The sequence below is a fragment of the Leptonotus elevatus genome, chromosome 9 (genome assembly GCF_054856555.1).
Source record: "Leptonotus elevatus isolate MCC_2025b chromosome 9, RoL_Lele_1.0, whole genome shotgun sequence".
Classification (NCBI taxonomy): Eukaryota; Metazoa; Chordata; class Actinopteri; order Syngnathiformes; family Syngnathidae; genus Leptonotus; species Leptonotus elevatus.
The window spans coordinates 16,529,217-16,553,901 of NC_141247.1; the positions used below are offsets into that span (position 1 = coordinate 16,529,217).

The window sequence follows — 24,685 nt, forward strand, 5'->3', positions numbered from 1 at the left end:
ACTCGTTTGGATGAAGCGGAACTATGTGTGCGTCATCTAATCGTTACTACAAAGACAGACCGATTCCTTGCGAATGCAAATAAGCGAAGAAGAGGAAAAGGAGACGAAGAAGAGGTTGTGAGCATGTGCGCAACGAAAAACAAAGCCCCGTTCATTTGAGGTATTTTGATTCCGCGCGTGTTTACATGGCCTTTCAAAACCCAAATATTGTCAATATTCGGGTTTTACAAGGGTGCATATAAACATAGTCATTGTTTCACGTTTCTACCACTACTCATTTGTCATTAAAAAGTTAGGAGAGTGTTTGATCGTATATTAAGACTTGTGAAGTTGTGTTTGCGTATAAGGATTACCAATGTTGAAATGTGACTCATAAATAAATCATCACCTGTAAAGTTAATACATTTGATGTTTGTAAGGTTTGAACAAATAATTTCTTCTAAATATAATTCATCTTCATAGGATATTGTGTACGTTGAAATTAAAACAACTTGGAAGTCGACCAGCGTAACGAAACATATTGCGTTCGATTTCCGCTGTACTCGCAATGAAATGCACATTAAGAAGGCCTCTCTCGCAGAAAAAGACGCATCGAATCACCTGCACAAAATTTAAGTGCAACCCGGTACTGTGCACAAATCAGAACCTCGCCATTGATTCTTGTAATGCTGATACGGATCATGTAGCGTCGCAGCCAGCTATTGATTAAAGCATGGAAAATCGATAGCTTGTCTGGGAGCTGTGCGGAAGAAAAGACTTTCCTGATAGGACTCGGCCAAGCAAGGGGCCTGTTGAAGTGATTAATGCCTCACCTTTTTGGAGTACTCGGCAGCTTTCTGCTCGCTCTCTTCAACTTTGGATTTGTCGACACACTGATCTGCAAGACAGCATACAAACACACACAAACATCAATACATTACACGCTCCTTTCCGTGCATTATTACTTTTTTCCCCTCTTGCCTCTGCAGAAGTTTTTTTAATTTTTTTATTGCTGTTTATTTGTTTTTGAGAAGGATTAAGCAAAAACTCCTTCATTCATCTCTAAGATTGGTTTAAGTAGTTTGTGGCCTTATATGACGGTATGAGACACATTTTGAAACACATTCTATTTCGATGGATGGATGGACGGACGGACGGACGGACAGAGAAAGACTAGTTCGCTAGCTAGCTAGCTAGCTGACGAGCTAACTAGATACACTAGCTAGCTAGCTAGCTCAATACAGTAGCTAGATTGCTTGATATCTAGCTCGACAGCTAGGTCAATAGATAGATAGCTTGATAGTTCGATAGACAGCTAGCTCGATAGATAGACGGATAGATAGGCAGATGGATAGACAGTGGACGGTAGACGAATGGATGGATAGATAGGCAGGTAGATAGATAGATGGATAGATAGAAAAAAAAGAAAGAAAAGAAAGAGAAAAAAGAGAGAAAAAAAGAGAGAAAAAAGAGAAAAAAGGAAAAGAAGAAAAAAGAGAAAAAGGAAAAAAAAGATAGATAGATAGATAGATAGATAGATAGATAGATAGATAGATAGATAGATAGATAGATAGATAGATAGATAGATAGATAGATAGATAGATAGATAGATAGATAGATAGATAGATAGATAAAGATTAATTGTCACCTGAATGTGTGAGCGTGCGCTTGTGTGTGTGTATGTGCGCGTGTGCGTGCGTGCAACTGTGCATGCCTTCAACAGGGATCAAAATGCCGTGTTTCTAAATTGTCCATTTGCTCACTTGAAGGACAAATTCGTATTAGATTGCATATCTATCTGAGAAATAGTGCTGCAACCCCCTATTGTGAAGGAAAAAAAGCAGTACAAAGAAAGAAAACACATCGGTGTTCCATGTGCCTTCTTGTGTGGGTTAACATCATTGCAAACTTTCTTGCAGTCTGTCATACCTCAGCAAAGTGAGCAGGGATGTTTATTTAGAGTCAAAACTTTGAATGATTCTTTGTGGTAGAGTCAGAACCGTTAAGGAACAATAGATACAACAGCATTATTTAATTTGTCATGTTAAAAAAAATAACTTTATTGAGTCTCAATACAAATGTGAACTTGAAAACGATTTCACATGCAATGTAATCCTTTAGTTGGAAATTACTATAAGAAGTTTTGTTTAAAAAAAATAGTTTTCCCTGTTTTACCAACATTTTCAGAATCATTAACATCACTGACATTTTTTTATACATATATTTTTCTTTCTTAAGTATTCATTTAGAAATTTATATGTCAATTATATGAAAGGGGATGGAATCTAGCAATCTCTTCTGGATGGGATGTTTGTTGACATGACGTGAATATAAACATTGCGGAGTTTATTATTAGCGTTGCGTATTATTTTGTGAGTGGTCAACTTTGCTGCTGTGCTGCTGCCACATGATAAAAACTCGATAAAAGTCGAGCGTTAAGTGCAGTCTAACTGTGGGGGGTGACATTTCCTTTATATTAGCATTTCCGTAGACAGGCACCGTTACAAATATGTTTTGTGCCGTTGTGGGAGTGAACACAGACAACTTGATTACCGGCCAATCAAAGCCTATTCCCTTGAAATTTAGCACAGGAGAGGTGTGAAGTCACAACCAACCATGAATTTAACTTAACTTATGAATGTAATTTACCAATCAGATGAGTGAAGTCCACATCCAATCTGCGACTGTAACCAAAGTCGGGGTCCATCCCGCTTCGATGCAGGACCACCTGAGAGATGCACTCTTCAATCACCTTGTAGTACTGAGGCCTGGCGGGTCAAAAAGCATAAAGCAGAACAATTACAGGGGATATGATAGACATAAACTCGACACGACTAATTAAGCGTAAATTAGTCCCTCATCTGAACTAGAGGTCACAAAATGCCAGGAAGGAGAAAAAAATTGTGAAAATAGCCATGTGCCTTGTTAAATTTGATCACTTGTTCCACTCCCGTCGTGAAATGAGCAGATAATGGGCGCGCTGAGGCCGAGGGTGTGCTCCCGTGTCCATTTCAAGGTGACAGCCAGTCCTCTCGTGTAATTTGCAATCATCTTTGCCAATTAGAGCGACCATAAAAAAAAGATATGTAAATCTAATCAGTGTAATGTGCGTAATTGAAAGCACAATGACCAGGAAAACATGTCAGCTCGTTAGAAGTTAGCACGGTTATCCAGCTGTGTGGTTGTGTGTGTAAGTCCAGAGGCAGGAACCGGGGCGGGCAAACGTGACCTTTTTGGCGGTGAAACTATCAACTTTAATTGCTTGTGACATTTAGCAAATAGATTGCCATTTAAAGATGAGTTCCTAACTGAGAAATAATGATTTTTTAAGCTCGACTTTGACCCCCGGGTTCATTTTAAAATTCCTAGGGCAAAAAGTTTGAATTCCTTTGAATTATAAAAGCTATACTGAACATTGAATATGGATATAAAACAGATGATGTATATTCCAGTTTTAAATTTGAATACGTACAAGAAAAATATATATTAAAAAAGCTAATGCATGATAATATTATTTTTGTCTACGTATTATTTGTTACTAATATTTACTATATATCAATGTAATATTCGGCTTATGTTTCAGGATTTGTATTACAATTTCTCTGAGAGGGAAATCTATGCGATTCAAATTTGATTGTATTAATTTCTTTCTTTTCATAAAATGTCTTTTATGGTAGTAGTTTATATAAACAACTAAGATTAAGTAGGAATACGTATTTAAGTATTTTCCTTGCATCATTTACCTAATATTTTACCATTAAGTATATTAATCACATTATTAAATTATCAATTATTGGTAGAATGTAATTTTTACCATATCTTATAGGTATGTTTATTTATTCAAGGAGACCATGAAGAAGGTATACCCCTAAATAAAACGTGGCTTAAATACAAAAAAACATATGTAGATTGTTTATATTGTATATAAGTGTGGAACTGCCGATGTGGAGTAATCATTTTTGACTAGCAAATATACGTTTGAACATACGTTCAAACGTACAGTATTTAAATACATTTGAACGTACTTGTACGTAAATGCTAAAAACGTAGTTTGTTTTCCCATAATGCCATTTGTTCATGTGCATATCTAGTGGCATGTGCATACCCACTGACGCTATGGGAAAAAAAACACAAAACATGCACTGCAGACATAATAAATAATTGTTGAACCTATTGGAATAATGTAGGCCTAATGCTTGAATAAAAAAGTATGCTTGAACTTGCAAATACATTTAATTTGCTTTTGCCAGTCAAAAATGTTTACTCCACATTGGTAGTTCCTCACGTAATATTGTTATGAACTTGTATTATTTCTACAATTTATTAAAAATTTTAAGTTTCATGTATTTTATTTCATCCATATATCAACACCTTCTTAAAATAACCGCCTGTCATTTTCTTTACAGATTTTTCAGGAAAAACTAAATATTGAACCATTTGCTTCATGAGGGGATGATTTAGGCAAAAAAAAAAATGTTTGCAAAAAAATGACTTAGGCAATTATTTTAAGAGGGTGACGATATGTAGCATATTTTAATTATTATCTATTTAAATTGAGTACAAAAAGTAAATAGAAAATGAGTACAACATACATTTAGAACACTATTGGTAAGAATTTAGGTTAATTATCGAAACAAGCATCCCTGCAAGATGTCGGCATCGAAAGAACGAGCTGGCACCTTGTGTGGGAGGACAAATCACTTTTGTGAATACAAACGTATGAAAGCACAACAGTCTGAGCCAAAGTAAAACAGAAAGGAAAATAAACATTTAGGCTCTTTATTTATTTATTAATTTATTTTTAAAGAGGCATGGAATGCCTTTCTTTTTTGCTTGAGCTGGCAGCATCGCCCACTCGTGATTGGATGAAGCTCGCGAGTGTCGCCTTGCTTGGCTTAAGCGCGGTGCCGCTCGGCTTACAACTGTCACCCGCGCACCCTGCGTTATTATCTCAATAAGCCGCCCTATTTTCCCGCCGTCCTCCATCCTCCGCCACTGCCAGGCGGCCGCAGCGACGGCGAGAGTGACCCAGAACTGTCAGGCCTCTATACGGTGGGCAGGGCCAGGCTCCAAAAAAAGACAACATATGTCCCGCTGCATCACTCCCCACCTCTTCCCTTTTTGACTCTGGCACCTCCAGTTCTTCCAATCGCTGCCGAGCGCCATCCCAGCCACTTGATCCAGCTCTGCTCCACATAGCCACTGTAATCCCCATATCGGCAGGCTCCAAAAGAGCACATCTGCTCTATATTAACAGGGCGGGTTTGATGTGCTCTCATTCATTAGGCTTGCACTGAGAGATTAATTATCAAAAATAAACCAAGTCCCCGAGGGAAGAGCAACAACTCACAGCAATGACAGTCGACATATCAACTTGAATGCTTTAGACCCAATTTAGACAATCCCTAAATAAATATACAATAATACTATTAAGATTCAAACTGCATTTCCTCGAATCGACACCGTACCCCAAATAATCATTCGTCAATGTACAGTATAAACGTCACACCTCTAACAGACACCTTGTGTTTTCATCACAGATTTCTGACAAAATATCACTGATGATGCCACGAAGTGTTTATATAGTAGACAGTCAATACCAAAACATTCGCCGCCCCTCGCTATAACCATGACATGGCCTCTAGGGTCTATTTCACAAAGCAGGTTTAGTGAGAATTGTGGGTCAAGAAACCCTGAAATGTGGGGAAGTCTGCGTCTTCCGTTTCAGAAAGGGAGGTAACTAAAACCAGAGAAAATTAGGTAACTCTAGCCTGTTTCATAAGAGAGGGGTATAAAAAAAAAAAAAGAATGCGAAAACGGGGGAAGTGCCGCGCACGGCGCTTCCCCGTTGCCATGGTGACTTGACAATCGGGGCTCCATTGATGTGGACTTTTTAGTGTAGTGGCAACGCCAGGTACTACTACTACTACTACTAATAATAATAATAATATTCTTAGTAATAGTAGTAGTAGCAACAGCAGCTTCTATTCTGACTATGTCATACCTCATATATAATCATCATATTGTCGCTATGTAAAAAAAACAACACATAACGTATTTTCCGGACTATAAGTCGTTCCAGACCAAAAATGCTTAATTAGTAAGAAAAAAAAAAACATACATAAGTCGCACTGGAGTATGTCGCATTAAGTATATATAGTATATTATAGTATAAGTCTAGAGTGCCCTCTTGTGGCTGTCTGTGAAATATATTTACCCACCGGTATATATATTTTTTTCATGTTTAAGTCGCTCCGTAGTATAAGTCGCAGAAACGGCCAACCTATGAAAAACTGCAATTTATAGACCGGAAAATACGGTATGTCCATTTTTTATTTTTTACATTTTTGGGATGAAACTGAATGCAAACAAAAATGTAAAAATAAAAAATATGGGGGGAAAAAATGGACATAACTGTTTTGCACTTAGCAGTGACGATATGAGGAAACGCAGTATTATCAACACATCTTAGCTGATGAAATCTCTCTCAGTTTAGAGTATTTCACTTGAAGAACCTCACTGGTGCAAATTACTTCGCATTGCTGGCTAGGAGAGAGGTACAGGCCACTAAAGCCGAGGTGGAAGTGGCTGTAGCTTTTTAATGTGAATCTCTTTCCCTCGTTTCCTCCTTATAGATGAGCGATGCATTATTTATAACTCCAAGGGTAGACCAACTTGTCTATGATAAATTCATCTCTCTCCTCTCATCATCCCCTCGCTTTTCGACATTTTTTTTTACAAGTCGGTTGTCTGCAAAAAAGGCCTGACGCAGCAGTGAATTCATCAGTGTCACTTGATCCGGCTCAATGATTGACACGTTTTCTCTTCAAAGGTGAAAGTTGAAAAACGAACACTTTAGCAGCATTTAAGAATTGTATGTTGTTAAAGATGCATCAGAGCACTTTTTACCCACATCCAGGTTTGTTACATAATCTTCACTGGCAACGTGTGGCACGCACTTTGTCAGCACATAAATAAAGCAAACAAACATAAAAACATAAGTATCAAGACAGTAGACTGCATACTTTTATTTAAATACTGTACTATTATTTATTATTACTTTTTGCGCAAAAAAATAGGTGGGAGATTCTAAAGGTGGCGCAAGAAATATAGATATAGAAAAATGTAAAAGAAATACAAAACACTATAGTTGGACTCAATATTTTGTAATTGAAACATTATTAGCATATTTCTTCAAATAGTGGCACGGGGCATTTATTTTTTTAGCAGCAGAATATACTGTTAATATAAAGTTTATTTGAGCTAAACTCTTATAAAAGCACCAGTGTGATTGTTCAATGTATAATTATCAATTCAATGTCAGCTGTAAGGCATATATTAACAGTATTTACATAAGTGGAAGAAAAACAGGATTATTAATTGAGATAGGGCATCTATTCAAGTGGAGCTTTATTTCAGAAGGTCTCTCACAATACATCATTGAAAAAGGAAGTGTCTTTTTTAGGTTGTGTGTTTATTCATGTTTGTAATGTTTGTTATTTGAGGAAATCGAACCAGGCAATTAATTGAGGTATGTTGTCTATTAGCGAGTAGGCTATTTGAGGATGTACACTATATGGGGCAAAGGTAATAAAAAAGCAAGTGCCTATTTGGGGTCAGTTTTTTTTTTTTATCCAAGTAGATGATGATCTAGGTATGGCATCTATCAGAGTGGAGGTCACAATTTGATGAGTTATATTTACTTTTTCCCACATTTAATTTAAGACAAGGCAATTAATTACGTAGCTTTCGAACCAGGCAAATAACTGAGGTGTGGCATCTATGAGAGTGGATACCATTATTGATGTGGTAAAATATCGTGCCATGGATCAAGAAAAATGGGTGTCTACTTTTGTGAACAAGACATTTACACTGTATTTAAGTGGAACTTGAATCAAATAATACATGTGAAAATGCTTTAATCCAAATGAATCATATCAGCATCCAACTTACCTGATGTAGTAGTCGTTCCGGATGAGCAGCAGGTGCTGCAGGATGGACAGGAAGTAGGCCTCGGAACCCGTGTCTTTCACCATGTTGGATAAGAGATGATACACCTCATTCATGTCAGTGGAGGGGGCCAAGTTAAAGGAAACAAGTGAGCAACAACAATAAGGTTCAATTCATGTCTTCCTAACACCTTATTCTAAACACCATTCAAATGCACAGCTTGGCGCATTCTTGTTTTCTTTTCACACCTCCGCTTCCTGACAGGCATCATGGAGTGAAAGCAAACACAGATGTGATTCCTCTTATCACTTCTCTCCGGGGAGCTGAAAACCCTGATAACAGCTAACTTAAAGGGAAGAAGGAAGTATGAAAAAAAAAAGGAGTAAAATAACTCCCACTGGTCTACCTGTCACTCTGATGCTTTCAAAGTAGAAAAAATTAATTAGATGACGAAAAAGTTTGAACATTTAAAGCGAGCATGACGGGGAGAGGCGCTCGTTTGCAGAGCAACAATTATGCTGAGAGTCACTTTTGTGATTGAAACTGACATTCACTCTGCGGCAAAGGAAAGAAAAAAAAGAAAGTCAGGTTATTAAATTTGCAAAAGGTATTGATTATGTGTCTTCTGTCAGCCTGCCCCAGAAGGGAGCACTGATGGCTCCGACATCTAAAACACATCCTTCACATGTCTCAATCTGCAATGCTCTTCATTCTTCAATCACTTTCTGCATATGACTCTAACATAGTCACCTCTTTGTACTGCATAAAACGGTTTCATAAATATATATAAACACTACTAAATATTGGATTTGTGCTCGTCAAGCTTCCAATAGCCTTTTTGATGTTAAAGAGTGCTATTGAATACGATGTGAGCACTATGTAGTTGTTTATGCGAGAAAAGGGATTTCCCTGTGGAACCTCATTCTGTGGAATAAGCTTCTCAAACATATCTTATAAAAGTGCACACGGACAACAAGACGAGAATCTGCCACCTCAAGATGAATTACACCTCCTAAAATATTTACATAGGAGCAAAGTGATGAGGTTGACGTTTTCACTTTTCATCAAATGTAGCGGCACATGATATTGTTCTTGCATCTGTATTAGGGATGGAAAATGGCAATTTAGGTTGTAATTACATGCACATTGCTCTTTGTTCCAAGTATTTAACAGCATTTTATACAATGTTCTTTTTCTTTATTACTGCTTTTTATTACTACAATTTGCCCTATATTTGTTTTATTAAATAGTTAATGGAAATTTTACGTCCTCACCCTCATATATATGGAATTAGGGCAAAATCAAGCCAGCATGTACACTTCCGAATTCAACTGACCAAAAATAAGGTGGTATCTATTTGAGGTGGGGTGTTTATTTATTAACGCAGAAAACAATCCAGGAGATTATTTAAGGCATAGCATCTATCAGAGTGGAGGCCAATGTCTGAAGAAGAGTGGCACCTTAACAGAGGTCAATTAAAATGCAAGGTTTTTATTTGAGGCGAGGTGTTTATTTATTAATTAAAGTGCTAAGATTTAATGTGGCGCAGAATCTATTAGAGCAGAGGCCACTATTTGAGGAAGAGTGGTACCTGATCAGAAGCGACCAGAAGAGGCCTATTTGAGGTCTGGCATTTATTTTTTAAAGTGGATGAGGATCCAGTTATGTAACTGAGGCAAAGCATTTAATTGAGTGGAGGCCACTATTTGAGGAAATAAAGTACCTTAACAAGGAAAAAAGAGATGTCTATTTGAGGCGAGGCATTAATCTAATAAAGTGGATGTTGATACAGGTGATTAACTGCGGCATGGCGTCTATTAGAGCAAAGGCCACTATTTTAGGAACAACAGTGCTGCATCTTTGCAGATGTCATTAAGAGAATTGTTTTTATTTGAGGCGAGGCACTTAAAAAAAATCATTCTGTCTATAGACAATGAAGTTCAATAAGGACTAAATAGCATTGTAAATATTATTAATGGTAAATAATGTGTGTTGTGGGGAGTTTACTAGGATTATTTGTCAAATGTCAGTAAGGAAATATCAATACTTAGTTCCTGTACTTACACCAATTGTGCTGGATTTGATATTTGACACCGTCTTTTCTTCTTCTTTTTTCTCTTAAATGCGTCTTTAATTAATATCAAATATATTGAGAGGCAGCCGTGGGAATAGATGATCCTCTCAAGTATACATTTCCTACCTTGTATTAGCTAAGCATGAGGCCTGGGAGAATTACCAGTCTTGTGAGATTCAATTATGTCCTTGCGAGTGCAACATTGGAGAGAACATGAGAAGGAGCTCAAGACCGGGAAAGTATCCAAGTGGCTCAATCTATCACTAAGCTGCAGACATAGACCCAATGTAGAATGCCAATCCATTCAATGACCCCTCTTCTCTCTCGCCAAATCATGAATAAACATGAGTGGCAGTGGCAGTGGGATGTAGGCCAGTCAGTGGTAGGGTCAATCAATCACCATTCCACAGCTACTTAATATTTATAAGCGTCCCGCAGTCACCTCCTTGGCATCAGGACCTGAGCCGGACACAGACGGGAGCGGCTTGTGTGGGTCAATAATCATGGAAAAACAAGAGGCACGCTCAGGTAAGAAGAAGAAGAGTAGCGCCGGTGTGGTGTTATTGTGTAGGCAGAGGGGCTGCCGAGGCATTTAGAATGATACCCCGAAGCGCCGCGATCAATACGCCACATTGTCCTTGGAAACAAACATTGGGCCATCTCATTTGTGAACCCGCTCAAGCACATCATTAATCCAAGTGGTCGGTTTTTTTTTCCCCCCTCGCACACGTTTCACCTGAGTGTGTCAACATAAAGTGTCACTCACGGCAGAGCTTTGTGTCAGCGGGACAAGTGTGGGATGTGATGCGAGAGGGGAAAAAAGGCTGCGGACATCTGCATAACAATGTCAGGTGTCTGGAATGTCGCCTCCCAGTGCCACTCATTCATACATAGCCCCAGAGAAGATTGGTGAATTATTAAACAGCTTGGTGAAGAAGTTTGGGTGTGAATTAGTGCCAACTTATTAGCTTCCTAGTGGACACCAGTGGGGGAATGAAGGAGGACAGCTACGAACAAAGAGAAGCATCCTCAATATTTTGGAGTGGCACAAACTTTTCTACTATAATATGATATAATATAATATAAGTAGTAGTCAAGTAGCAGTAGCAGTTAGTAATAGTAGAAGAAGAAGAGTAGTAAAAGCATTGTAATATACAGTATGTGAAGTCAACAACTATGATTTCAGACTCGCTGTTAACAAGAGTCATGAGTCAGAAAAACAAATCGAAGTAGATGTAGAAGAATGAAGAAGTAATGTGAGGAGGTGGAAGGTGAAGAGCATGAGCATATTTGCCCAACCGACACTGGCTGCCGAGGGAGCTAATATTGTGCGCGAGATCCTCAAATCCCTCTCTAATGAAGCAAATCGCCAGGGAACTTCAGTCAATCAAAGTCATCATGTTGACTCATCGCTTGCTGCTACATCAGCACCAGCGGTCATCCATATATTTCACACGGAGGGACCGAAAGGGCAGGACAGGGAGGGTTGGAGGGAAGAAAAAAAAAGGATATTCCATCTCAGCCCGGATGTCGTCCAGCCGATGGGAGAGTTCGATGGAGTCCTCTTCCTTGTTCTCGTTGAACACCTTCAGCTGGATGTCCAGCTCTTCTGTTTCTTTGAGCTCCTGGAATGAGTTGCGTAAATAGTCAGTAGCGTAAACTTTAAAGTATGTCCACATATGATGATGATTTATTTATTTATTTATTAATTTTTTGCTTTTGGGGATTTGTGTGCAATAATGCACTGTTAGTATTAAAATACAACCAATGTTGTGGGTTTTTTTTTATCCTTGTTTTTTATTTAAGTGAATCATAATTATTGGCTAAAATAGTTTGTTTATTATGTTTTTTTCTTTGTTTATGTTTTCTACCAGATGATATCATTTGTCAAATTTTCTACAAGAGGGACATGAAATATTCTTTGTATTGAAATACATTTTACATTTAAGAAATGGAAGCTATAGCCTCAAGTCAGCAAGTAAACCCAGTTTACCAAGATGAACTTTTTTTGATGCCAGTAATGTTGGCATTAAAAACATTTCTATTACTATTGCAGAGGTTCTGCAGAGAAATTGAAACGCCCCACACAAGCCTCTAACAGTGAATACTACAAATTATTTAACACCTGTTCCATTCACAAGAGACTGTGGGGGCTCTCGTTTGAAATGTCAGCGGTGGAATTGAAAGCTAGAGACATGTCCAACCAAATGAAGCCTCATTTCTGCAGGTGTCGACCATCCGTTGTCACGCTTTTAAGGCCCATCTGTCTGAAGCAACGACATGGCCATGACGGCTTCAGGAGACAAATAATGAATGCACTCTTGATTATAAAAACACATTTTTGGGGTGTCAAATATTGTGGAAATTTAGTGACGTTTGTTAACATTGACAGAGTCAATTGATATTGATAATTAATAATTAATTTTTCCATGATACATGTCATGTTTCGGTTCTTTGGGGGTTGGGATTTTGTTTGTTATGGGTGTTCTTGTTTTTGTCTGTGGTTGGTGTTTTTGTCTTGTGTTCCTGGTTTCTTCCCTTGTCTCGTAATGTCTAACCACATCCACCTGTGTGTGTCTTCCCTTCCACGTGTGTCTGTTGGTGTATTTAGTCAGTGGTGTTTGTCCAGTCGGTTGGGTGCATTGCCTATGTTATGTGTGGAAGACCGTGCGTCAGGTCTTCGTCACAGCTAAGTAGCCGTTGTCACTTCCAAGTAGCCTTCGCAACAACCAAGTCATCACCACAGCCAAGTCGTCCTCGTCACAGCTAGCCAAGTCATCTTCGTCACAGACCAGCCAAAGCCGCAGCCAAGTCATAGCCACTCCACAGCGAGTCAAGTCAAAGCAAATCAGGTCCAGTTACGTCCAGACATGGCGACCAGTCTCGTTGCGTCCTGTCCAGTCATGGCGACCCGTCTAGTCAAGTCATGTCCAGTCATGGTGACCCGTCTAGTCAAGCCATGTCCAGTTATGGTGACTCGTCTAGTCAAGCCATGTCCAGTCATGGCGACTCGTCTAGTCAAGCCATGTCCAGTCAAGCCATGTCCAGTCATGGCAACTCGTCTAGTCAAGTCATGTCGTTACGGCGACCCGTCTAGTCACATGCTGTCCAGTCACGGTGACCCGTCTAGTCACATCCTGTCCAGTCACAATGACTCGTCTAGTTACGGCGACCCATCTCGTCACGTCCTGTCCAGTCACAGCGACCCGTCTAGTCACGTCCTGTCTAGTCACCGTGACCCGTCTAGTCACGGTGACCCGTCTCGTCACGGCGACCCGTCACGTCACGTAATGTCCCGTCACGGCGACCCGTCCCGTCACGGCGACCCGTCACAGCGACCAGTCATGTCACATCCAGTTCACATCCCATCAAGTCAAGGTTGTCTGCTCACCATTTTCCCTATGGTTCATTAAAGCACCACACATTGCACTTGATTCTTATTTCTCCCTTCTTATTCTCTTGCATTTGGGTTCGCCATCTCCCATCCACTCACGTCCCACATGACAAAACATACTAAATACACTAATGTTGGATAAACACAATCAAGACTAAATTATTGAAGAATCAACATAAGCTTAATGATAAATTGTTAAGACTGCAACATCACTAATCTCACAAGCAGTAGTCATAAATAAAAAAAATCCAGTGGCTTCTTCACAAGTCAAAAATTCCATCTTGACTTTTAATGCATGCGAAGTAATCCAAAGCAATGCTGCCACATGACATTTTGATAACTCACAGGCAGGATCTTTTTGAGGCCACATCTTAGGAACTCATTCCGCAGATGTATCCGGAAATCCAAGTCATCTGGGGAGGTAACCAGCGCGTTGATGAGCTGCATGCAAGCAACCTGGGGAGTGCGCAAACACAAAACACATGAGCGAATTCTGACAAAATGAAGAAAACATCACGTTATTCTGTAACAGTTATTGTCTCTGTGCTGGATTTTGGGGGATCAAACTCTTCATTTTGTGTTTTGGTTTTATTACTGTTATCAATGCTGCTGGAAAAACAAAAGAAGCAGTGGATAGAGAGTGAGAAGAGCCGAGAAGGTGAAAAGTCTACAGCCTGGATGTGCATTAATAATGGATTCATTGGAAAGGAAAAAGTCAGCGTGTGTTGGGTGTGTGCGGGGGGTTACTTGGAAATCGCTGATCAATTCTAATGAGCAGTAAGGTGTTCTAAGGGAGAGACCACGGATAAGACAGTTTTCCTTGGACAGCCAATCAATAGCGGGCTGAAGAATTCCCATGGATGCTGCAAGCTGTCTTCGGAAAACCTTGACCTGAACTATTGGCTTGGATGCGCCACTAAGAAGTCAAAACAAATGCTTACGCTTAACTGATGATATTGTCCACTCCACTGCCAACATTCGGGAATCTATGTCTGAAGTTTTTCAAACAACCTAACTTTATGTTCACATCCGAGAAGGACAAGGAACAACAGACAAATTTATACTATTTATTATACAGTTATTACACATTTAGTATACTGTTATTACTATTGTTTATTATTGCAACTTAATGAAATATTTATCAGATTTTGCTCCAGAACGCTCCCATTTGACCCATAGACTTCAGCTTTACAGATGCCAGGTCAGCTTTGCAGGTGATGTGATTCTTACTATTTAATATGCACTTATTACACAATTATTATACAGTTATTACTATTATTCATTTATGTATTGCTACTCTGTTGAAATATTTATCAGATTATGGTCTAAAATGCTTCCATTTGACCCATGGGCTTCAGCTTTACAGATGCCAAGTCAGCTCTGCAGGTGATGTGATGCGGTGGTTGGGTACAGACAATTACAGCTAGTTAGTAGCAGTAGAAAAGGGAGGTGTTTAGAGAGGGTACACTGCAGCTAGTTGATTGGTTGACAAGAGTTCAAAATTACATTAATATTTTTTAATTTGTAAAGATAAATATCATTGTGGTTGTTTTTTTTTGTTTTTTATTAAGTTTTTTTTAATCCACAATGATACATAAAGTCCCAATTAAAAGCAGCAGTTGTCTTCTACAGTAGAAGGGCTCTGAGATCTGCAGACTTTGGTCAATTTGTGGAGCCCAGAGTTCAAAGTAAACATGGTGAAGGTGTATTTAGCTGTTATGCCGCACACCAATACTTTTTAAATCCAGGTTAGAAACGTTCCTTTTTTCCCATAGCTTTGACTTTATTATTTTTTTATTTTAGTTATTTTAGAAACACACTCATATTTCTTTCCTTTAATTTTTTGTAGTTGTTTTCTATTGTCAATGCATGTTCTTGTTGCAATTTTTGTAAATGACTTCTCTGCTTTGCTTGTGAATATCACCTGTTGTGTTGGTGATGCTTGAAGATGTTGTCTGTACTTGTGTCAAGCACATTGGGTTACCTTGTGTATGAAATGTGCTATTTAAATAAAACTGCTTTGCCTTGCGAAACAGCAGTGTTGACCACACACCACCATAAATAAAATACAATAAATGGCTTACTCTTTGCATGCAGAAATTTGACACTTTACTGAATCCAACAGTGAGAGCACATAAAAGAACCTCAAGCCGAAAACCTTCACAGAGTTCATGTGAATGAAGAAAGCCGCGCAGCTCATGAAATATTCTGTTTCTTCACCCGCATACGCGTCAAGACTCAAACATACCTCGGCTGTATGTAGTGCGGTTGTGGTGGTTTGAAGGGGAAAGTATGCGGTTGTCACTATAACAATGATTTTACAAAAACATGGTGTTGCTTTTGTGTTTTTTAAAGAGAACACGATGGGTGCTTGCCCACCCATCAAGTGGGAAATTAAATTGAAGAAAGGAAAAAAAAATCTCTCTCCATCCATAACTTGGAGGGTAGGCTGGGTGAAGAGTTGCCATTTTCAAGTGATGCCCGGTCTATGTTAGATTTGGCAGCTTTTATGCACTGCTCCTTTAGATTCTGTATTGAGAGAATTATATTTACTTTCAGTAAATCAGTTGAATTTGCATTTACTTGGAGGGAAAAAAACCCATCTGATTTTCAAAAAATTTCGGGGAGCTTTTTTTGGGGTTTATTTTTTTTGTGACTGTTTTTCTGAATAATTTTTTTCTGCCATAAAAAATGTTTTCGAAAAAATGTTTCGAACAACTTTTAAAAAATAAAAGAACAGAAAGAAAATTACTCCGGAAAACACAAGCTGGTGCTCTGTTTATTGGAGCATTTTTTTTAACCTCTGAACTCTAAGTGACTTATTGCAGACTCCTTAAAGGCTCAGTTAAGGTAAGTATATGAACATGTCAATCGATCGGCATGATTTCAGTACGCTAACAGTTAAGTTTCGATGGAAGCGTATTGCATGTGGGAAAATGTCCTCCATTAGCGAGTCTGCAACAAGTCACTTGGAGTTCAGAGGTAAAAATAAAAAAAATACACTAAGCTGGTGCTCTGTTTTTCGGAATATTTTTTTTTCAGTTTTTTTTTTTTAGAAAACTTTCCCGTTTTTCCTAAATATTTTTTACGACAGAAAAAAATGCAGTAAAACTGAAAAAAATTCTGAAAAACAGAACATTAAAAAAATGACATAAAACAAAGCTCCCCCCAAAAATTAGTCAGAAAAAAGTTTGTTTCTTCTTTTTTTCAAGTGAATGCGATATGCTTATGCAGAATTTATTTAACAATGAGGACAAGCTTTTTTCATTAATGTGAACGTTTAAAGGCAAAAGACCATCACAAAAAAATCTAAAGTATATTTCATCTTTATACCACTTGCTGCATCAGCAATTTCCTGCAAAAATTCTGCTGCCCAGTCCCTGCTGTTAAAAGAAGTCATTTCATAAGTAATTACCCACTTAAGCTATACAGAAACATGTATTGAGTGGGTTCGTTTTTATTGCTGTTATCTTTTTCCCTCTCTCTGCTGGAGTACACTTGTGAAAAACACCAAAGTCACTCTCTCTCTTTTGTTGCCCTTTCAAACCAAGGCCTTCAAAGACCTTGAGTGGGGGAAAAAGAGGAAGATAAAGGAAATGTTTGTGAAAGGTGAGAGAAATGAACAAAGTAGGAAAGAGCTGTTGAAGATGTTGGTTGAAAAAAAGAAGACGGGATCACCTTGGGAAAAAAAAGGGAGCTCAAGGAAGTCAGCGTTTTTAATTAAAGCAGCAGCGGCCATGAAGCTCTGGGCGTCATATTCAATATTACCAAGCAATCACATCTCATCGTGCGCCCGAGATGCTGTGGGCTTGACGAGTGGACGTGAAGACGTCACCGCTTTCATTTTCATTCCTGCTCTTAAAAATGGTGGTCATGACAAAATCAAACTTGAGGGGCTGAAACGACATGGTGTCAGCTCCCTGTTGCCTTTTAAAAAAACGCCACAAACATCAGACGTTGGTGGAACTACACTGATATACAGTATATTGTATGCACTTTGTAGAAATAAAAATTAGAGGACCCTATTCCTAAACAGTATATATACAAAAACAGTCATTGTGCATTTATGTTACTTTTCCAATTAGTATCAAAACCACATGTAAACCGATCTCTTATACAATGCTGCCACTTGCTGGCCATTTTTGTAATAGCTACCATTGCTTTAAGCGTTCTCTTCAGTTCAGAGGCTGCATCAAAGCCTTCAGTATGCTCTAGCATAAAAAAACGTATAAATATGTTTTTGGGACAATGGCAATATTTAAAATAGAACGTGTTTATACGTTTTTGGGAGCAAATGAGTTAATCTATGCACCAGTACTGACATATAACTGACATTAGCTTTTTTTCCCCACTCTTTTTGTTATAAATTATGTCAAATGACTGTGTTAAATAAATCCCTATACAGTAGACTTGACAGACAGATTTGATCAGTTGGATCAGGATTGGCCGATATTTTGCATTTTATGCAAAATCGGTGATCGGTTGCATTTTTTTCCCACCACGTATTTCAATTGATGTTGATTATGCATGTTTTTTTGTTAATTTTTTATTTATTTATTTTTTTTCTTGAAGTTTAGGATTACCAATAATTTGTTGCCACTGAAATACATTTTTGATCAATCCAGATTTTGGGAAATATGCAATTTGGGAATAAACTATAATTGTTGTGTTTTGAAATAAGATATCGTTTGTCGAAAGCAGCTTGTGTGCGTGTTGTTTCTATGTGAGAATCCTAACCTGAAGCTGTTGGGCATCGTGGTTCTCCAGTCCTTCCACAATTGGAGCAAATCTCTCTTTATTATTCCGCTCTGCAGCAATTGTCATGGCGGCCAGAATCTTATCCAGGCTGGATGAAAAAAGACCACAGAGAAGAGGGTTGGTGGGTGTCAACAAACACTTTATTCATCTCACTGACAGGACATTACCTCCCAATTTTCAGGTCAAACAGCACATATCTTATTTTGAGTGGACCCTCCTTTTAGTTGCAAGCAACCCTTGTGCTCACACTCCTTGTTCTGCAGCATCTCAATTTGTCCTTATCATACTTTCTACACATGCAATCACAATGCAGGGAAAGAAATGTGTGTTTGTGTTGCGTTATTAGTACAAAAGCAATTTTGAATTATAATCATTGTCAATTTATTTCAAAGCTATTATTTTTGATGTCATTCAAATCTCAGCATTCAGCGTTCAGCAGAAATTGCACTTTGTCTAGTTCATATATGAACTTCCGGGGTTTATGAATGTATTTTGGTATTATTGCATGCCTGGTAGAAGAACGAAGGGCAAACAGTTGATTGAGAATTGTAGTTTTTTTTTTTTACACTTTGTTTTCTTGCACTTGATAAATATGTTTTTTAACTAATAAAACATAACTAATACAAATTAAAAATCAATTAACTAACAATTAACATGCAACTCTTGTGCTCACACTCCTTATTCTGCAGCATCTCAATATGTCCTTATGATACTTTCTACACATACAATCATAATGCAGGGAAAGAAATGTGTGTTTGTGTTGCGTTGTCAGGGCAATTGTGTTGAAGAGGCTGAAGAAGGTACAACTAATTGCGGAGGACCAGCAGACTAATGTGCAAATGTGCTTAATGAGAACGTAAACAAATTAGAGAACTTGCGAGAGCTCAAGGCACGTTGTCTAAACAGAAAGGCGCCCGTTTTCACCGTGAAACACAAACGTGCTAATGGAAGTAAATAAACCTCATGCTTGTGTCATTAAAACTACCCCAAAAGGTATCTGCATTCTCAACGAGGGTGATAACATGTTTGACCGATGGAGTTCCAAGTGTCGAGTAAAAGTGACAAAAACATGAATAGAGGTTAGCGTCTCACAAGCGTAGCTTTAAAGTCACTTGAAAGGACGCTTCAAAACAGGCCAGCGAGATCTGCTTAAATTGTCGCGTTCCTTCTCGATGCTGTCAGCTAAACATGAGCCGCCGTCACGCCATTGGCTGGCAGCGAAAGACGACTCGACTCGTGTCGCTGTCACTTGCTACAAGGTAGCTACCGTCATGCCAAAGATCCCCCCCTAGAGTGAACCAAACATTATCCGTGTGTTTCCATTTAGCGAACCTGCTTTGACACAAAGCTTGAAAGTGCTTCAAATATTTTTTGTTACGACCAGGACCAATAAATCAATATTTTGAGGGCTTTCTCACTGTTTAAAGAGGCAGAACGTATTCCTTTTGTATTTGAAGTTATCATTTTGAGTCACATTGGCCATTTACAGAGCTCCTTTTAAAAAGGAAATTGTCAATTACTACCAGAATAGAAGCTCGTATGATAGATTAGAGGCTGCAGACCACTGTGATGATCCGGTTTGTCAAGGGAAAATATGCAATTTACTTTATTGGGTCTGAAAATTGCTATATTTTGATAAGACCTCCTTGTATATATTTTTTCAATTCATGTCAGCAAATCAGTTTTGTGTTCAACTAAAAAGGACCAAATTTGACATGAAGAACATCATTGCCAGTACTTCAGTACATAGAATAATTTTTTTGTGGCATTTGTGCTGGGTTGGGGGCTGTTAGATTTTTCCAAACAAAATAAAATATGTGCCTACCTGAAGGCAGCTAAATTGTGAAAAATGTTGGTTTTACCCTTTGCATGTGGGTGCTGCACAAGGTTATTATAGTTAACACAAACTAACAAAATAACCATAACTAAAATTGAAAAGATAATGTGTTAAAAAATAAAAATGGGTGTGTTGTTAAAAAAAAAAAATTCACTAAAACTAACTCACAGGAAAATGTCCTTTGTTTTCTTCTCATTATTATTTCAGGCACTTATTATTCCGCTCACTTTTTTTGCCATGCAATAACTCCCAGATAATAGGCCTTTTTCCAATTTACACATTTCAAATTTCATTCAAAAATTCACGCCTCCCGGGGTATATATATAAATATATATATATATATATATATATCGTCTGATTCCACATTACTTAGAGTATTCGCACAATTGAATTTAACTATGGTTCCATACCAACTGACTATCATATCAGGAAATGGACGATAATTTCACTATGGACTGCTTTTTATATAGCGCTTTGACAACACCATATGATGCCCAAAGCGCTTCACAAAATGTGCTTTAAATGCATGTTAGTGTTCAGCATTAGATGACATTTTTCAAAGTAAATACGCCATTAGCCATGATTTGGAACAAGTTATGTTAACTCAGTGCTTAGAGCAATTGCTTGCAATTTTGAATAATAATAATAATAATTGTCAAATTATTTCACAGCTATTATTTTTGATAGCCTTCAAATCTTAGCATTTAGCTATTAGCATTCAGCGTTCAGCATTCCCACGCAATTTCTGCAGAAATTGCACTTTGTCTAGTTCATATATGAGTTTTCGGGGTTTATTCATGTATTTTGGGATGACTGCATGTCTGGACAGAAGTTAGAAGGGCAAACAGTCATTTGAGAACTGTCGTTTTTTTGTTTTTTTTACACTTTTTTTCTTACGCTTGATAAATATATTTTTAATAAAGTAAAACTAATAAAAACAAACTAAAATAAACAAACTGACAAACCCACTCAAAATTCTAATAAAAAATAACTAAATTTAAAAAAAGTTACATCTAAATAAAAACTAAGTAACTATAACAAAAATTGTCAATTAACTTTAATTTAGATAGCACCTCCTGTGGCCCTTTTACAATCCGGAACTAGAAATTAGAAGAATAAAACATTGCCAATAATTCTATGCAAAAGGACAAGTGTTATATTGGGATATATAGGTCTTTCTTTTCAATTGTGTATCATTGTCATTGATTTTTGTCCCCCCACCCAAATCAATGTGAAAAGCATTCCCATATGCAGCTTGTGTAAGAGCTTAAGACACATTTGGAAGGTCAGAGATGTGCGACAAGACGCTGAACTGGCTGAATTTGCAGGTTTGTGGTTGCATGCAAAACCACATTGCGGGTGTTATTGTTATTCTGGTCAGGCCCCACTGGAAACAATAAAAAAAAAAAAACTCTTCTAAATGCAATTTAAAAGATGTCAGTCCGTGGCAAACGACGCTGAGTAGATCAACACAGTAAAGGCAGCCGACTGCATCAATTGTCCGAAGCGAAGCAGCCGAAAAAAAGTGTCCCCGCTTTTTACGAGCACATGCCACTCGGTGGGAGACCGCCGAGACATCTGCAGATATGATGGAGTTTTTACAAGATTCCCCTTCCAATTTATTGTCCCAGCCACACTGCAGAGCATGGAAACGCAGCAGACATGAATCACATTTTGCCATTTGTTTGTCAAATGAGACAATTTTCAAATGCAGTTGTGATGTTTTCTTATTGACACGAATTTAAAAAGATGTGTCAAGCAGGCGACACAATACACAACTTTTCACAGTTGTTGCCAATTTTGAAACATAACTGGCTTCTGCAGATTTTTTTTATGGCCACTGAAAGGCCACAGATCACACATTTAACGACGGAGGGATCACACGCTCCGTGATTTTATCAAACCAACTGAAGTCAACAGCAAACCCTTGCGAGAGCAACAGTTTACAGTGTCAACAAACAAGAAAGATAAACAGTGTGCTGTTGCTGTTTGCGCAGCTATCTCTTCGGAGAAAGCCATTAAAATGAAAAACAAAATGGTTTGCGTCAAGTCTTGGGGGAGACGACATTGGAAATGTGGAGTCCATGTACTGCAGAGGCGACGGATTCAAATACATTTGTTATCTGGCGGTATTTCCTGTTTTCCCCCTACTCACGCGGTGGGATCTCCAGTCGACCCTCAATTGTGTCCAAAACTACTTTGTAGCCTCCTTTTTCACTTGTTCATATACCGTAAAATCCCGTGTATAATTCGCCTCCCCAAAAAATCACCTTTAAAGCTACTGAACGCAGAAAATTGAATTTCAAATCGCTACTGCCACCTGTGGCCAGAAAATGAAACTGCATTTTTTCTTCTAGCGCGCAAGACTTCACATCTACAGACAGAGGGCGGGAAATTCAAACTCAAATCCAGTCTGAAAACTATTGGCCAGAGGCTTGCAGTAGTTCCCATTATTAACAGCTAAGGTCTTTATCTACTAATTAAAAAGTGTGTCGGTCATAAATGGTCAAATAAAAAGGCTATTATAAAAGATATTTTTGGGCAAATTGTTACAAAGTGCAGGTTTTTTTTCTATGTACACGTGTATTACTAATTTGCTGGCATTCTTTATTATAGTGGCCAATTTTTTTTTTCTTAGTGCCAAGGACATTTTAATGATTTACATAATTCGGGGCTGCTGAGTTCAAAATGACATCAATTTCTTTGAATTGGCTCTAGTTTTAGAGAGATTTATATTTTTGACAATTAGTTGATTGATCATTCCAGCAACTAGCCGCTAAACTGTGGAGATGCTAACGATGGATGCTGGCTGGCAACAGGCCTTCATAATCTTACTTTTTTGTTATTGAAATAAAATAAAAACGAAAATGCTTTATAAATACAAAAATTAACTGAAACTACATTTTATGTTTACAAAACTGACTAAAACTATAATTATAGCAAAAATATATTTTGTTTTAGTCTTTGGTAATTAGTTTAATACATGAGCCTTTTGGGATGATTTCAAATGTGATTTTAAGTATATTTCCTTAGATATTAACAGAAGTGATGTCATCTAGCAGCAGCCAATAGAAAAGCATCTTCAGATGACGTCGCTCCTCGGTGACAATTGATGCTTGACTTTTGGCTCCAATGGCTCGGCTTGCCTGTGTTTTCATTTAACTCAGCTGAAATGCTACGCTAGGTAAGAAATGTGTTACTTTTTTCATTTTGCCATGCTATTTAATAAATACTGCGCACAATACACATTAAAAAAAATACAAAAACTAAACTAAAAGTAATCATTTAAAAAAAAAATGAATAAAAACTAACAGAAGCACCCTGGAAAAGAATTAAAATAACTGAATAAAAATAAATAAAAATAAAAACAAACTAAAATGAAAATGCCAAAACTATAATAACCCTGCTTATAATACAATGCCAGTGTAATTAAGTAGGCTTTTTTTAGCATCCTTAATTAATTAGAGATTGAACTTGATTTCAGGACGACGTTGTGTTGTTGACGACGGTGGCAAAAGTCTGCAAGACACCGCAACCAGAGTGACTTAAAAAAACGTGTCAAGTCAGCGGTCATGCTGTGACACGTGAACAACTTCAAAATAAAAGCATACGGCACTAATGTCAGCGTATTACTGCATTTGGAAAGTTTTTATTTTGAAGTTGGCCTCACCATTGGCTGTGTGTTTCGTCAAGGATGGCATGAACAATTTTTGCTGCTTTTAGCATGCCTTTTTTTTTTCTCCGTGTGACAAGGTTGGAGGCTTTTATATGGAATTTTTTTTTGTCTTATTCATGTGATATTACGGTAGTTATTTGGGTGCAGACTGCACACAATGTCAATCAGTATTGTTCCAAATGAACTCAAAACTGTTTTGGTTATGGTGGGAAAGTGATCATGAGATTGACAAATGGATCTGCCTCTCGTTCTGAAACGACAGTTGAGCCAAAAGGTGATGGTTACAAGTTTTTTTTTTCTTCCTGTGAGCACTCTTGAGGCCAATACGTGACATGGGAAATGTCAAGGACACAAACCCATTCGCTTTGGACAAAAAGAAAACCAACAATAAGTCTAAAAGCATCCTTGATTTTTTGGTACAAAAACACAGAAAATATTTGTCAAATGTACTAAAAACACCCATTGTAGCTCTAAAGCTTTAAGAGCAGTTTTTAGAAGTGAAAACCGATCTTTCCTGAGCCAAGGTTTGCTTTTAGTCTAGTTTAATATAGGATATTTCATGCAAATAGTGTGGATGAATGTGGTTCAAGGAAAAATATAATCTACATCAACAACATTACAGAGGCACCGTGTTTAGCGCCAGAGAGTTCACGGTACTGTCAAACTCGGGAATGTTATTTCTTAAAAAGTCTGGTAAAAGCGGAGATGTTATTTTGAATGTGGCTTTCCTCTGGGCCTCGTTATGTTGAACTAACCCTTTCACAAAGACAACATTGACCTCTCAATTGCGCAACGCGTTCTCGTCGTCGATGACTTGAGAGCGGAAGAGCGACCAGGTGATCGGCCTTACATGTTTTCCTCGCCGATGATGCAGAAGGCCGACAGGATCTTGACAGTCTCGGTCATCATGCTGGTCTGTTTGGGGTCGATGGATCGCGCCAGTAACAACAGGCTGCGCTCATCTCCCAGGATCCTTTGCAGCCCATACTGTCAGATAGTGAAAACAAGGAGAAAAAT

The 24,685-nt window shown here is 38.0% G+C and overlaps 1 protein-coding gene across 3 annotated transcripts in view; it reads right to left on the minus strand.

Moving 5' to 3' along the window:
* diaph2 (diaphanous-related formin 2) overlaps positions 1 to 24,685 on the minus strand; it is a 386,239-nt gene that overhangs the window by 241,993 nt on the left and 119,561 nt on the right. For all 3 annotated transcript variants that reach the window (XM_086084214.1, XM_086084213.1, XM_086084212.1), the window contains 7 exons: positions 24,519 to 24,655; positions 18,135 to 18,243; positions 13,743 to 13,853; positions 11,516 to 11,628; positions 7,933 to 8,049; positions 2,629 to 2,747; positions 813 to 877 (listed from right to left, as the gene is read on the minus strand). In XM_086084214.1, the coding sequence (XP_085940340.1) occupies positions 813 to 877; positions 2,629 to 2,747; positions 7,933 to 8,049; positions 11,516 to 11,628; positions 13,743 to 13,853; positions 18,135 to 18,243; positions 24,519 to 24,655 (771 nt within the window). The remainder of the gene's footprint in view (positions 1 to 812; positions 878 to 2,628; positions 2,748 to 7,932; positions 8,050 to 11,515; positions 11,629 to 13,742; positions 13,854 to 18,134; positions 18,244 to 24,518; positions 24,656 to 24,685) is intronic.